This window comes from Aureobasidium subglaciale (assembly GCF_000721755.1).
Source record: "Aureobasidium subglaciale EXF-2481 unplaced genomic scaffold scaffold_2, whole genome shotgun sequence".
Taxonomy (NCBI): domain Eukaryota; kingdom Fungi; phylum Ascomycota; class Dothideomycetes; order Dothideales; family Saccotheciaceae; genus Aureobasidium; species Aureobasidium subglaciale.
Window position 1 is genome coordinate 187028 of NW_013566993.1, and position 13773 is coordinate 200800.

General features: G+C 53.0%; 4 protein-coding genes across 4 annotated transcripts; 3 read left to right on the forward strand and 1 right to left on the reverse strand.

Moving 5' to 3' along the window:
* Positions 1-9: 9 nt before the first annotated feature.
* On the forward strand, positions 10-3564 carry AUEXF2481DRAFT_36032 (uncharacterized protein). The gene is made up of 4 exons (XM_013491959.1): positions 10-96; positions 163-387; positions 442-2813; positions 2873-3564. The coding sequence occupies exons 1-4, from the start codon at positions 55-57 to the stop codon at positions 3450-3452; spliced, it is 3219 nt and encodes a 1072-aa protein (XP_013347413.1). The 5' UTR covers positions 10-54; the 3' UTR covers positions 3453-3564.
* Positions 3551-7964, reverse strand: AUEXF2481DRAFT_36033 (uncharacterized protein). Its single transcript, XM_013491960.1, has 4 exons — positions 7913-7964; positions 4184-7851; positions 4048-4131; positions 3551-3989 (listed from the first exon to the last, which is right to left on the reverse strand). The coding sequence occupies exons 1-4, from the start codon at positions 7941-7943 to the stop codon at positions 3966-3968; spliced, it is 3807 nt and encodes a 1268-aa protein (XP_013347414.1). The 5' UTR covers positions 7944-7964; the 3' UTR covers positions 3551-3965.
* A 361-nt stretch (positions 7965-8325) lies between these two features.
* AUEXF2481DRAFT_25978 (uncharacterized protein) lies at positions 8326-9976 on the forward strand (the record flags this gene model as incomplete). The annotated part of the gene is made up of 3 exons (XM_013491832.1): positions 8326-9158; positions 9209-9444; positions 9501-9976. The coding sequence occupies 3 exons, from the start codon at positions 8326-8328 to the stop codon at positions 9974-9976; spliced, it is 1545 nt and encodes a 514-aa protein (XP_013347286.1).
* Positions 9977-10554: 578 nt separating this feature from the next.
* Positions 10555-13693, forward strand: AUEXF2481DRAFT_45846 (uncharacterized protein; the record flags this gene model as incomplete). Its single annotated transcript, XM_013492078.1, has 4 exons — positions 10555-10873; positions 10931-11534; positions 11593-11705; positions 11727-13693. The coding sequence occupies 4 exons, from the start codon at positions 10555-10557 to the stop codon at positions 13691-13693; spliced, it is 3003 nt and encodes a 1000-aa protein (XP_013347532.1).
* Between the last annotated feature and the right edge of the window lie 80 nt (positions 13694-13773).

The window sequence follows — 13773 nt, forward strand, 5'->3', positions numbered from 1 at the left end:
AACATCTTGACGGCATCTCTCGTTCAACGACAGGAAGGTCGCCATATTATCATCATGCCTCCTCCACCGCATACCAAACCCGAGAACGTGCTCAAGGCAAGTTCTGCTCGCATTCTGCTGGCGCCAAACGACGACTGAGGACTAACGATATTGCGCCAACAGAGAGCGCAGGAGCTCATCGCAGTCAACCAGAAACAGTCGGCTCTGACCATCCTCCACGAGCATGTCACCTCCAAGCGCACTCGCAACAGCACCATCGCTTCCCTGGAACCCGTTGTCCTCCTCTTTGTCGAACTTTGTGTTGAGTTGAGAAAAGGCAAAGCCGCCAAAGACGGTCTCTACAACTACAAGAACACCTCGCAAAACACAAATGTCGCCACTATTGAGGTACAATCCACCACCAGTGCTACTCTGCTTGCGCGTTCACTGACACACGCATAGCTCGTCTTCAAGCGCTTCATCGAACTCGCCGAGTCCAAGGTTTCCGAGGCCCAGGCAAAGGCTGACGAGGTCTCTTCCGCCGCAGAGACATCCGCCGACCTGGCCAACGTTGGTGATCTTGAGGCCAGTGAGACACCCGAATCCATTCTCCTGTCCACCGTTTCCGGCGAGCAGGCCCGCGACAGAACCGACCGTGCCATCGTCACTCCTTGGCTCAAGTTCCTGTGGGAGACCTACCGCACCGTTCTGGACATCTTCAAGAACAACGCCAGACTCGAGGTCATGTACCAGACTGTCACTCTCCAGGCCTTCCAGTTCTGTCTCCGCTACGCCCGCAAGACCGAGTTCCGCAGACTGTGTGAGCTGCTCCGCAACCATCTCCAGAATGCCGCAAAGTACTCGTCCCAGATGCACGCCATCAACCTCAGTGACCCCGACACTCTCCAGCGCCATCTCGACACTCGCTTCCAGCAGCTCAATGTTGCTGTTGAGCTCGAATTGTGGCAGGAGGCCTTCAAGTCTGTTGAGGACACCCACACTCTTCTCTCCTTGAGCAAGCGTCCCGCCAAGAACGTCATGATGGCCAACTACTTCGAGAAGCTGGCCCGTATCTTCCTTGTCAGCGAGAACTACCTGTTCCACGCCGCCGCCTGGAGCCGTTACTGCAACCTTTTGCGCCAGTCCGCTGCCATCATCAACGCCGGACAGGGCCAGAAGAAGGAGAACCCCTCAAACATTGGCGATGCTGACCTTACCAAGGCCGCCTCCTTTGTCATTCTGTCCGCTCTCGCCATTCCCGTCATTAGCACCTCCCGTTCGCGCGGTGCTCTGGTCGATGTTGACGAGGCCAAGAAGAACAAGAACACCCGTCTTACTAACCTCCTCGGCATGTCAGCACCCCCCACTCGTGACATTCTGTTCAAGGATGCCATCAACAAGGGTCTCCTCAAGCGTGCCAGACCTGAGATCCGTGAGCTTTACAACATTCTCGAAGTCGACTTCCACCCTCTGTCTATCTGCAAGAGAATCTCCCCTATCCTTACCCAAATCGCTGCCGACCCTGAGATGAAGAAGTACGTCCTGCCTCTTCAGCAGGTTATCCTTACCCGTCTCTTCCAGCAGTTGTCTCAGGTCTACGAGACTGTCGAGCTCAAGTTCGTCCTTGACCTTGCCCAGTTCCCCGAGGAGTTCCAGATGAGCTCCGCTGCCATTGAGAAGTTCATCATGAACGGTTGCAAGAAGGGTGACTTGGCTATCCGCATCGACCACGCCACCGGTGTCTTGACATTCGACTCTGACGTCTTCTCGTCGGCACGTGCCCTTCACCCCGGTAGTGGTGCTGGTTCCGCCAGTACTGAGGTTGTCCAGCGTCTGCAGAGCACCCCAGCTGAGATTGTCCGCTCTCAGCTCACCCGTCTGTCCAAGGCTCTGTTCATCACCTGCCAATATGTCGACCCCAGCTTCAACGAGGCTCGCCTGAAGGCCAAGCAGGCCGCTCTCAAGCGTGCCGAGGCTGGCGCTGACAAGGAGCACCTCGACACCATTGCTCGCTCCGAGCTCATCTCCAAGATGAAGGAGACTGCTGCCAACGCATTGGCTGCCAAGGAGCGCGAGGAGGCACAGAAGAAGAGACAACGCCAGCAACAACTGCAAGAGGCTGAAGTTCAGCGTCTGGCTGATGAGCAGCGTGAGCGTGAGGCTCGTCGCATTAGACAGGAGCAGGAGAAGGTCCAGAGAGAGGAGATGGAACGCCAGCTTAAGGAGCTCAAGCAAGGTGTCAAGGGTGTTGATATCGATAGCTTCGACATCAACGACCTCGATTCCAACCGTATCCGCCAGATCAAGCTCCAGGCCCTCGAGAAGGAGAAGAACGAGATGAGCGAGAAGCTGAGATTCACTGCCAAGAGAGTTGACCATCTCGAGCGTGCTTACAGAAAGGAGGAGCTCAAGCACCTTAGCGCCGACTACGAGACTCAGCGCGAGCGTGACTTGGCCGCTTATGAGAAGACCAAGTCCGAGACTCTCAAGGATGCCGAGGAGAAGCACAAGGAGGCTCTTGCGCTCAAGCACCGTCTCAGCCGTCTGGTGCCCGCCTACGAGAAGTTCAAGCGTAATGTCACCGAGCAGCGTCACGCCGAGTTCGAGAAGCGCCGTAAGGTCGCAGAGCGCGAGCTCAACCAGAAGATGGATCAGCGCCGCCGCGAGGTCAAGGAGCGCATGGTACGTGAGAAGCAGGAGGCCGAAGAGGCCGCTGCCAGAGCTGCCGAGCAAGAGGAGAGAGAGGCCAGAGAGGCCGAAGAGAAGGAGCGCGCCGATGCTGAGAAGCGCGAGAGAATGGAGAGAGAGAAGCAGGAGAGAGTCAAGTCGAGAGAGTACGTTCCTACCACTGAACCATTACCCACCAAAACAGCAATGCTAATACATCATACAGGGAAGCCGCTGCTGCTGCCGAGAAGCAACGCCAGCGCGAAGAGGAGGCCGAGGCACGTCGTGCAGAGCGCAAGCAAGCAGGTCCTGCCGCTGCCGCCGCTCCTTCGCGCTGGGAGAGATCCGGCGCCCCTGCACCCGCAGAGCCCGTCGCCGCCTCAGCCGGAGGACCTCCCCGCCTCGCCCTTGCTGGTGGCAAGCCCTCATGGCGCGACCGCCAGGCCGCTAAGGAGGCCCAAGATGGTTCCTCAGAGGCTCCCTCATCTTCCGCACCCGCACCCGAGGCCGCTCGCCCCGCTGCACCCCCAGCCGACGAGCGCGTCCAGACCTCAGAGGCAGCCCTTCCTAAGCGTTCGGGCTACGTTCCTCCTCACATGCGTGGTAGCGCTGGTGCCGCACCTTCCTCCGACGACGCTCCCCCCGCCGCCGCTCCTTCCCAACGCTGGGCCCCCAGAACTCCCCGCGGTGATGGTGAAACCCCTCCTCCCGCTTCTGGCAGTAGATACGAGCCTCCATCTGGCGGCCGTGGCGGTTCCTCCGCCGGCGGTGCATACAGACGTGGTGGCTTCGGCAGCAGAACTTAGAGCTGAGCTATTTCCTTTGACGATGACCGACGTGGTGGAGATGTAGCACTAGCAGTAGTGGTAGTGGGGAGTTGATGTTTTGCAACGATCTTCTGTCTTTTTTTTTTTCTTGGAGCACAAAAAGATGGGAAGGAATGATCGATGAATGGGGTCTTTTACACATAGCCTGAGAAAGAAAAAAGCATGCATTCTTTTCTTCTAGACACGCACTCACACCCCCTTTCATGTATGCGACTTGCCCATTTTTGTCTTCATTCACGTTTTCCATATCTTGTTCTTCTTGCTTGTTGTTGTATGTAGATTGGAATATATCAAGCCTGTTTATTGATGGCTGGAAATCTCACATGTTGTAATCGGTATAGAGCAATGGCTAATAATTACAATCGTGGCTGTTCCCCTTGCGTAACTTCTCGTGCTACGATGAGAAAACATATGGCTTCGTGGGCGGGGTAAAAGCATACTACACAGCGCTTCATTCCTTCCTCTCCAGATCCTTGATCAGAAGAGACACTTTTATGCAGCCTGGTACTTGCGAAGCTATTGCAATCACGTTAGCTTTGTACAACGTAAAATCGTCGGATGGGTTCAAACTTACATCCATAGTCAAGGTCCTACTGCTGTTCACAGTCTGATCTCTCATGACACCCACCAATGTCTCACTGTTTTGGAAAAGTCCAGTCTGTTACCAGTGTTAGCGACTGCATCATAGTCGAGCATTGCAAGATTCATACCTTAAGTGAGATGACAACGAACTGCATGCCAGGGCCTGCATGCTCCTTGACGTAGTTAGCTAGACGAGCAGTGTTGGCATTGTCGAGAGCAGCGTCAACCTCGTCTAGCACGAAGAAGGGCGAGGGGGCATAAGTGTGAATGGCAAAGAGCAAGGCCAGTGCCGCCATGGTCTTCTCACCACCTGAGAGGTGTTCCATGTCACGGAAACGCTTGAGAGGAGGCATAGCGTGGTACTTGATACCACTCAAGTAAGGCTCGTCGGTATCTTCCAAATCCAGGTATGCTTGGCCTCCCAGTGGGAAACTGGCTGTGCGTGTGAGTTCCTTGTATACTTGATCGATCTGACCAGAGATATGATCGTAAGCCTTGGTAAAAAGATCTGATCTCAGTTCTCGGATCTCGTCAAATTGATCCTTAGCTTCTTTGGCGGCCTTGCGACTTGATTCGAACTCATCATCGGTCGATTTGAGTCGTGCTTCAACGCCTTCTAAGCGCTCAATGGCCCTCATATTTGGCGCCATCTTGTCGAGGTCGGCTTGAATGGTCGTGATAGTCTCTTGCAAATTTGCCTCACATTCGTCAGACGAGTCCTCCTTCAAGTCGTCGTCCAGTTCTGAGAAGTCAAGATCGATGCCGTAGTCGTTGACTCCAGGCACCCGTTGGGAACTTTCCTCCTCATCCACGTCCATGACATCTTCGTCCGCAGCTATGCCGCCGTCCAGTGGAAGGGACTCGAGCTTCCTGCTCTGTGCGGTAAGAGGAACACTGATCTCCTCGATCCTACATTTGCGAAGCAACGAGTAACGATCCGAGTTGGCTCGCTGAACCTGCTCTTGTAAGGCGGTGATATCTTTGTTGGTGTTCTCGATCGACTTTGAGCGTTTCGCAACTTCACGTCGATGTTCGCCGACTTTGTCTGACTTCTCATCGTACTTGATTCTGCGTGTGATCAACTGCTCATTCATCTGCTCAACCTCGGCATTGAGTTCGTCCAACTCATTGTTGAGTGTGTCGCGCTCCGACTCGAGATTAGCAATGTTGGCTTGTGCTTCTTTCACATCGCTCTGCAATTTTGCGATACGGTCCTTGGTAGTCTGCAGACGTTGTGTCTCGAACGAAAGCTGGTTCTCCAATCTGCTGCGCTGCGTAGTAAATTCGAGTTTCTTCTGTGCGGCCTCTTGCTGGGCGCTACCCTGCTGGGCTTCGTATGCTCGAATGTCGCTGTAGCCCAGACGTTGACAGAATGCAGCAAAGACTTCGTCCTCAACAGTCGCAATTGAAGACGAGTATGACTCGAGCTGGTCACGCAAGGTACTGACGCCCTGAGCCTGCTCTTCGTACTTGGGCCTTGTGTCCTCGAGCTGTTCACTTGCGTGCGACAGCTCACGGCGTTTGCTCGCAATGTTGGACTCGAGTGCTTTGAGCTCCTCGTCGGCATATGCGCGTCGTGATTCAAGACCCGAGAGCTCTCCCTGCAATGCTTCCTCTTCCGCCTGTCGACGATGGCCCTTCGGCAGAGCGCCCAAGTCGGCGAGCAGCTTGTCCTTGAGGCGGCGCAGATTTTCGACCTCCGAGTCCTCCCACTTCCGTGCGTTCCGTTGATCGTTGGAACCATGCCCACCAGTCATCAAGCCACCTTTGTGGATGATAGTTCCGTCGAGCGTGACAGCCTTGGCCTCGACATGTTTGTCGTAGCAGAGGTATCTAGCAATTTGGAGATCATCACACACAATACTGTTACCACACGCGAAAGAGATTGCACGCTCAACCGCATTGTCGTAGTCGATTGTGTCAATGGCGAGGCGCATACCCTTATGCATGCCCTTCAAGTTTGCGTTCGGTGCCTTGTGCATGATAGTGTCGAGCGGGATGAAGGTGGCCTGACCAGCACGCTGGTCACGAAGATACTGAATACACTCCTTGGCCACTTTCTCGGTGTCTACTACAATAGAGTCGTGGTGGCGGCCGAGTACAGTGCTAACAGCGACGTTGTACTTTTTCTGTTTCGGCTTGCAGAGCGACCACAGTTGACCACGAACACCAGGAAAGATTCTCTTCATTGCCGCGACAGTCTCACGAGCTCTCGTCTCCTTCTCGGACTCTCGTCGAGACACTGATGCGTCGTTGAGCTTGTGCAGAACTTCTTGGAGCTTTTCCTCGATCTCGGTGTGTTTTTGAGCTGCCTTCAGCCTCTCCGAAGTCAAGGTGTTGAACTCCTTTTTCTTTCCATCGGCTTCATTGTTAATGGAGCGAACGGTGGATTTCAGCTCATCGCGCTTCGAACGCAGAGATGCGATGTCACTGTCGAGCTTGGAAATGTAGTTCTCGGTGGAGTCGACTTTGCTCTTCAGACTTTCAACGGTCTCTTCATCCGTCTTGAGCTGGCGAGTAATGTTGTCCACCTTGATCTGGTCGGCTGCAGTCCTCTTGTTGACATCTCCTCGCAAGCGATTGTACTCTTGTAGGTCTGCTTCGCTGAGTTCACGTCCGGCTTGTTGTTGTGCAGCCGACCATTCCTGTTGCCATCTGCTTTGAGCCTTTTGTACCACGTCGAGATCCTTCTTCAGTTGGTCGGCATTGCGAGCTTGGGCATCGCGTTCTTTTGAGATTTCGGCGATACGCTTGCGCGATGCTTCGAGCTTCTTGTTGGAGAGCGAGATCTTCTCGTTGATGGGTAGAAGGTCGTTTTCCTTCTCTTCGACGGCCTTCTCCTTGTTCTTGATATTGCGCTCTAGCTTGTGAACCTCACGGCCTGCTCTGGCTTGCTCTTGCTGTGCTTCGGCAAGTCTGGTCTCAAAAGCCTCGACGTTTCTGCGGTATTCTTTCAACTCTTCCTGATGCTTCTGGATCTCGGCTCCGGAGGACTCGACCATCTGCTGAAAGTGGAACAATTTCCATAGTACGTGAGTCACGACAGCTTGGTCTCTCTCGTCGGCTTTGCGGGTGTAGTTGTCAACTTCGCGTTTCTGCTCCTGGTATTGCTTGATCTCGGAGTTGATGCCTCTGCGCTGGTTGAGTCTGAAAGCCTGGTCTTCAGCTGCTTTCTCTGCTTCAATCTTGAGTCGATCGTAGTCGGCCTTGTGCTCAAGACTGCCGCTGATTTGTTCAATCAACCTGGTCAAGTCCTTTGAACTTTGGGAAGCAATGGCCTCGACATCGCCCTGGAAGACGAGGAAGTTGCGAGCCTTGATCAGAATGTTCTCAGCCTCGAGAGCCTCGTTGTACTGCTTTGCCGAGACAGATCTGTTGTTGATGCGGTATTCAGACTGGCCAGTGGAGGTGATGGAGCGTTTCCAGGCCTGTTCGTCGCCGGCGTCGTCTTCGTAGACAGCCATAACCCAAGCATTGGTGGGGTCGGCGCGCTGGGTGCTGGTCTGGGTATCTTGATCCTCCTCTTGTGCACCAGAATCAGCCCCCTGTTCCTGGGCCTCGCCCTCAGGGACTTCGGTAGCGGTTCCGTCGGCATTGATGCGTGAAGTCTTCAGAACACGGCCACGGTAAACCAGATCGCGTAGATGGGTTGAACGCAGATGGGAGGATTTGATGCCGAGAACGAAGGAGATGGCGTCCATGGAATTAGATTTGCCCGAGCCATTGGGACCGATAATCGAGGTGAAGTAAGAATCGCCGAAGAGGAGAACATGGTGGCCCTTGTAGGACTTGAAGTCTGCGCGATGGGCGATGGTCAGCGAGATGATTCGAGGCATTAGTCAGGGCAGCAGACGTACTGAACAACTCGAGCCGTATTAATTTGCCCATGTTGACGGCGGCGAGATTTAGTGCTATGTTCAGAGCATGTGCGTGGAAGAGCTGATCGTGTCGGGCGACGCGTTGATACAGGCAGGCGCGTCACACGCGACTTGCCGCCAAGGGGCAGCGGCCGCAGCGCAGGCGGAGCGGAACTGGTCAGCGCGCCGTGTACACGGACCAATGACATGGTGCTTTCGATCAACATGGTCCAAAAAGTAATCTTGTATTCCTCGCTCGTTGTCTCCGAGCTGCATTCCATCACGTATCGTGCACGTGAGAAGCCATGTCAACCTGATCACTCTCCCCTTTTCATCACATCAGATCCGCCCTTTCGGTTAACCATCAAGTCGAGCTTCCCTCTTCTCCCTCCTCTCCCTCATTGTTCACCGCCATGTCACAGTCGGTCGATACACCCAAGCCCAAGGCAGAGACAGCTGCGGGTGATGCAGCGTCAGGCCAGAACACTGCTCCCGATGCCGACTACCTTTCAGCCGTCGATGCCCAACGATACTCCGACATGGCATCTCAGCCTTCGTCGCCGGGCTACAGCCTCCTGTCGCGAACCACTTCCAACGGAAGCCTCAGCGAGCCCGACGATGAGAGCTTCCCTCCACTGGACCGCTTGACCATGTTCGACATACTCGAGAACCTTGCTCTGCCTCAGAGATTGGAGCGCTTCCAACATTCCATCACCGCCCAGAAGGAGAAGGTGCTCCGCCAACAGCAGAAGCTCAGGTTGTCCAGCATCACAGCCAAAGACAAGATGGTCGAGGAGTGGAGACGTCGCGTACCCACGCCTGACGAACAGTTGGACAAGTACAAGAGACGGATGCGCGACAACGTCGACAGACTGGGCAAGAGATGGAACGACGCCAAAGCCGTCACCCTCCGAGAGAAGCTCTCCTTCATCACCGGTGTCCTCAACATCTTCATCTCTGGCTACCTTATTGGTGCCTATCCCGAGTACTTCCACATCTGGTACACCGTTCAGTTGATCTACTTCATGCCCATGCGCTACTACAAGTACCACCAGATCGGCTACCACTACTTCCTGGCCGATCTGTGTTACTTTGTCAATCTGCTCATGCTCTTGACCATGTGGTTCTTCCCTGGCAGTAAGAGACTGTTCATCAGTACCTACTGTCTGGCCATGGGCAACAATGCTGTCGCTATTGCCATGTGGAGAAACTCGCTGGTCTTCCACTCCCTGGACAAAGTCACGAGGTGCGTGTCTACATCTGCTTATACACTGACACCTTTCTAACTGCCTCCAGTCTCTTCATCCACATCATGCCATGCGCAACGCTTCATTGTCTCGTCCATCTCATTCCCAAGGAGCTGCAAAAGGAAAAGTTCCCTGCCATCTACAGCATCAAATACTCGCCCTCGACTTCTCCTGAACACTACACTCTGGGTGGCATGATCGTGTGGGCCACCGTACCCTATGCTTGCTGGCAATTGAGCTACCACTTGCTCATCACTGTGAGGAGAAAGGACAAGATTGCTGCCGGTATGCATCCCTCCTTATGCCTTGATTTGACTTTTCATGTACTGACTCGGATACAGGTCGTCCCACATCCTTCACGTGGCTTCGCAAGTCCTATGCAAAGAACCCTCTCGGAAAGTTCGTGCTTTCGCTGCCCAATGCTTTGCAAGGACCCGCCTTTATGCTTATCCAATACGGATACGCTCTTATCACCATGACACCTTGTCCTCTGTGGTTCTGGTCCCGCTGGGCTAGTGCAGGTTTCCTTATGGTCGTCTTTACGTGGGCCACCTACAATGGCGCCACTTTCTACATTGACGTTTTCGGCCGACGCATGGAGAAGGAGTTCGAAGCTCTCAAGAAGGAAGTTGCAAGGTGGCAGACCACTCCTGACGGCAAAGCCATTCTTGACGAGACGGATCCTGCTTTAAAGACGGTCAAAAAAGAGTCACAAACGCAACCTCATCACTCTGAGAACGTTGAAGGCATCGACCCCAAACAGGGCTCAACCTCGAGAGATGGAGCTGCCAACGCTGAGGGTGTCCGACAGAGATGATTATTATGATTAGACACAATGATTAGATTGGTTTGGGGTGCGGCTGTCCTCCAGGAGTTCCGAGCTTATAGGTTATCGTCATGGGGCAGCTTCCCATAATAGACCTGGCATATTCAATTCACCCACTACGTTGAAGCCAGACAATGCGATATTGGTTGCTCTTCGGTTCAAAGCCTCATGACATGAAGACTTCTCCACAGCCAGAGGTTCCGATGGCGGCTCGGAGGGCAATGACCCAGCCGCGAGTGCTCCACGCTCCTTCCTTTCGACTGTCTATCCCCACAATGTGGGGTACCTTGCGCCACACAAAGGCTATCTGACCTTGCCCTCGGATGTCACAACTCTGCCCTAGTCTTCCTCGTCAACTCACACCTTAGCAAAGCAGGTGCACTCAGATGTCCGGTATATCAACGCCCGAGCTTAGGTCATTCGGCAACCTAGTCACTTTGATCTAGAACGGGGCAGATGGAAGTTCCTGTGGAGAGGATGCGGGGATGGATCAAAGTAAGATATAAAATTGGTTACTAAGGTCGAGGCAGGTAGGAGATGCTCGTCTTCGTGAACATTCAAGCTGCGCTATGAGATCTAGAAACATCCTGTCAGCGGCTGTTGTCCTGCCTTCGGCTCTCGCAATTGGAACAAACTCTCAGGTCAACGCAGGCATCGACTATGGCACTTTCGAAACACCTTCATCAAATGTTCGTCCAAGATTTCGTTACTGGATACCTGATGCTTCGGTGAACCTCAGTCAAGTCACAGAAGATATCAAAGAGGTCAAGAAAGTTGGTGCGGGAGGTGTTGAATTGCTTGGATATTACAACTATGGTGACACTACATTCTTCACATCAGCCATTCCTACCGACTGGACCAAGTATGGATGGGGTACGCAGGCCTGGCGTGAGTTTATTCAGACCCTTTTCGATATATCGAGTCTCAGAGTCTAATCCGCTGCAGGAGAACTTCAAGACACGGCCCTGAGGGCATCAAGAGATAGTGGACTCATCATCGATTTGGCCATGGGGCCGAATCAAGGTGCAGGAGTGCCAGCTCCATATGAGTCCGATGGACTTCAATGGGACCTTCAACCATTTAACATCACTGTCCCGATTGGTGGCATTTTCGACGGTCTCCTTCCAGGTTGGGGCACTGGGCCTTTGGTGTCAGCTTCTTCCGCGTTGCTTACCAAAACTACAAACACTACCTCTGCTATCCGCAAGACTCTACAACATCAGTCACTAACGGACATTACTACCAAAATCGGCTCTGACGGCCGTCTGAAGATCCAGTTCCCTTCTGGCACATCCGGCGAAAGCTATGTTGTGTTTGCTTACTATCTCGTCCACACGGAGTTCAGAGAGCAGCGGTCACCTGGATCTGTCATCCCGGGAGTTGCTCAATCTCCGGTGACGAACTATGTACAGAATGGCTCTTGGGTTGTGGATCACTTCTCGGAGAAGGGTGCTGGGCTAGTGGTCGACTTTTGGCAACGCTACCTGCTCAATGGCAGCGATACCACTCAGCTGTTGCAAGAAGTTGGTAACTACGTCTGGGAAGATAGGTATCGAACTTCTCGGACTCGGTCGAATGATGAACAGGATTGCTAACGCGTTTGCCAGTCAAGAGTATCCTGCCAACGTGCTCTGGACTCCTGAACTCGCTAGTGCTTTCACCACCGATCATAATTACAGTGTCAAAGGTTACTTACCGCTGCTACTCAGTGGCAATGCTGGCTTTAGCACTTCGTTTGGAGCTAACAATATACCGGTCATCTATGTCACCGATGAGGCTGACTCCGGTGCCAGTCATGTCACGGACTACCGTCAGACGCTCACAATGCTCAACGTCAAGTACCTCAATACGTTGACTCAGTGGGCCCATTCCGTAGGCATGCAGTCATCTGCACAAGTCGTCTACAACCTGCCGATGGACATGCTTGCCAACATTCCTAGCGTCGACGCTCCCGAGACTGAGACTCTCGGCTTCTCGCACAATATTGACGGCTACAGGCAATACGCCGGTCCTGCCAACCTTGCAGGCAAACGCGTCATATCCTCTGAGTCCGGTGCAGTCACGACGGAAGTCTACCAGCAAACCATTCCTGAGCTTCTATGGGACCTCAAGCGATCTTACGTTGGGGGTGTCAACAACCATATTCTACATGGATATCCTTACACAGGAGTATATCCCAACTCAACTTGGCCATCCTGGACAACATTCGGCTATCTTTTCTCTGAAATGCACAATCGTCATCAACCTGGCTGGGACTTCTACAGCGATTTTATGAACTACATATCTCGGGTGCAGTACGTCTCTCAAGCTGGCGTTCCTAAGAGGGATGTCGTGTTTTGGCTCAAAGATACATCTTACCCCTCGGTACCCACACGTTATTGGCCGACGGATCTGCAAGATGCTGGATACACCTATGAGTATCTCTCACCCGATGACTTCTCCCTTCCAGCAGCACAAGTCTGCGATGGTGTTCTTGCGCCAACTCGACAATCTTTCAAGGCTATCATTGTTCGCGGGAATGATACTCTGACTGCCTCGGGCGTGTCCAAATTAGCAGAATGGGCTCATCAAGGTCTGCCGGTCGTCTTCTCTGGAGGCATCCCGTTGAATGTCTCTGGCACGACTACTGTGCCTCTCAGTACAATCAAGTCAGATCTCACTAGACTGTTGAAGCTGAAGAATGTACACTCTGTGCCATATGAAAACCTTGCAAAATCTCTGTTGGCCATTGGAATCATACCACGCACTGCTGTTTCCAAGGATAAGGTGTCCAACACCACGTGGTTCACCAATTGGCGTGAGGATACCAATGCTTCTACATCGTATGTCTTCATCTACAACGACGCAACAGGGCTGTCTAGAGGATCTGGTGCATCAACAGGCAATATAACTTTCGAAATCCTTGGCACTCCGTACATTTACGATGCTTGGACTGGTGTGAAAACACCCATTGTTGACTATCAACAATATATGAACACCACGACTATACCAATCACCTTGGCTGGAAATCAGACAACGATCTTAGCCTTTGAGCGAGCTGGAACATACACAAAGCCATCAGTACACGTTGAGCACAGCTCAGAGCAGATCAATACCGTATCCCATGGCAAGTATCTGGTCAACTGTGGTCATAAAACATGTACAGCGAAACTCTCAAACGGCACCACAGTCACCTTACCCACCTCAACCTTGACACCAATAGCACTCAAGAACTGGACACTGATCATCGAATCTTGGACAGCACCTTCCAATCTCTACGATATCGAAGGCACAGTCAAAACAAACACAACCCACAGCCTGACTTCACTCATCCCATGGAACCAAATCCCAAACGCAAATCTCAGCCACGTCTCCGGTCGAGGCTACTACTCCACCTCATTCACCTGGCCACCTTATTCATCATCTAAACCCACAGGCGCAGAACTAAACCTCGGCAGTATAATACACACTGCACGAGCATATCTCAACGGCGTACCTCTCCCACCTCTAGATGTCACAGACGCTAGAGCTGACTTGACACCTTACCTGAGAAATGGAGTTAATGAGCTGCAAGTTGTTGTTGCTACACCGTATGGAAATGCGCTGGGACTTGTTTGGGACAGTCTGAGGAGTTATGGTGATAAGCCCGGGGCTCCTGCGCCGAGGGTTGCAGAGTATGGGCTTGTGGGTGAGGTTTCTGTTACTCCGTTTGTGGATGTGCGGCTTTGAGTAGTAGGTCGAAAAAATATGCACACATGTGACCGCCCTTTCCACCTCACTGCCTCGGATGTATTCAAACTCGAATCGAT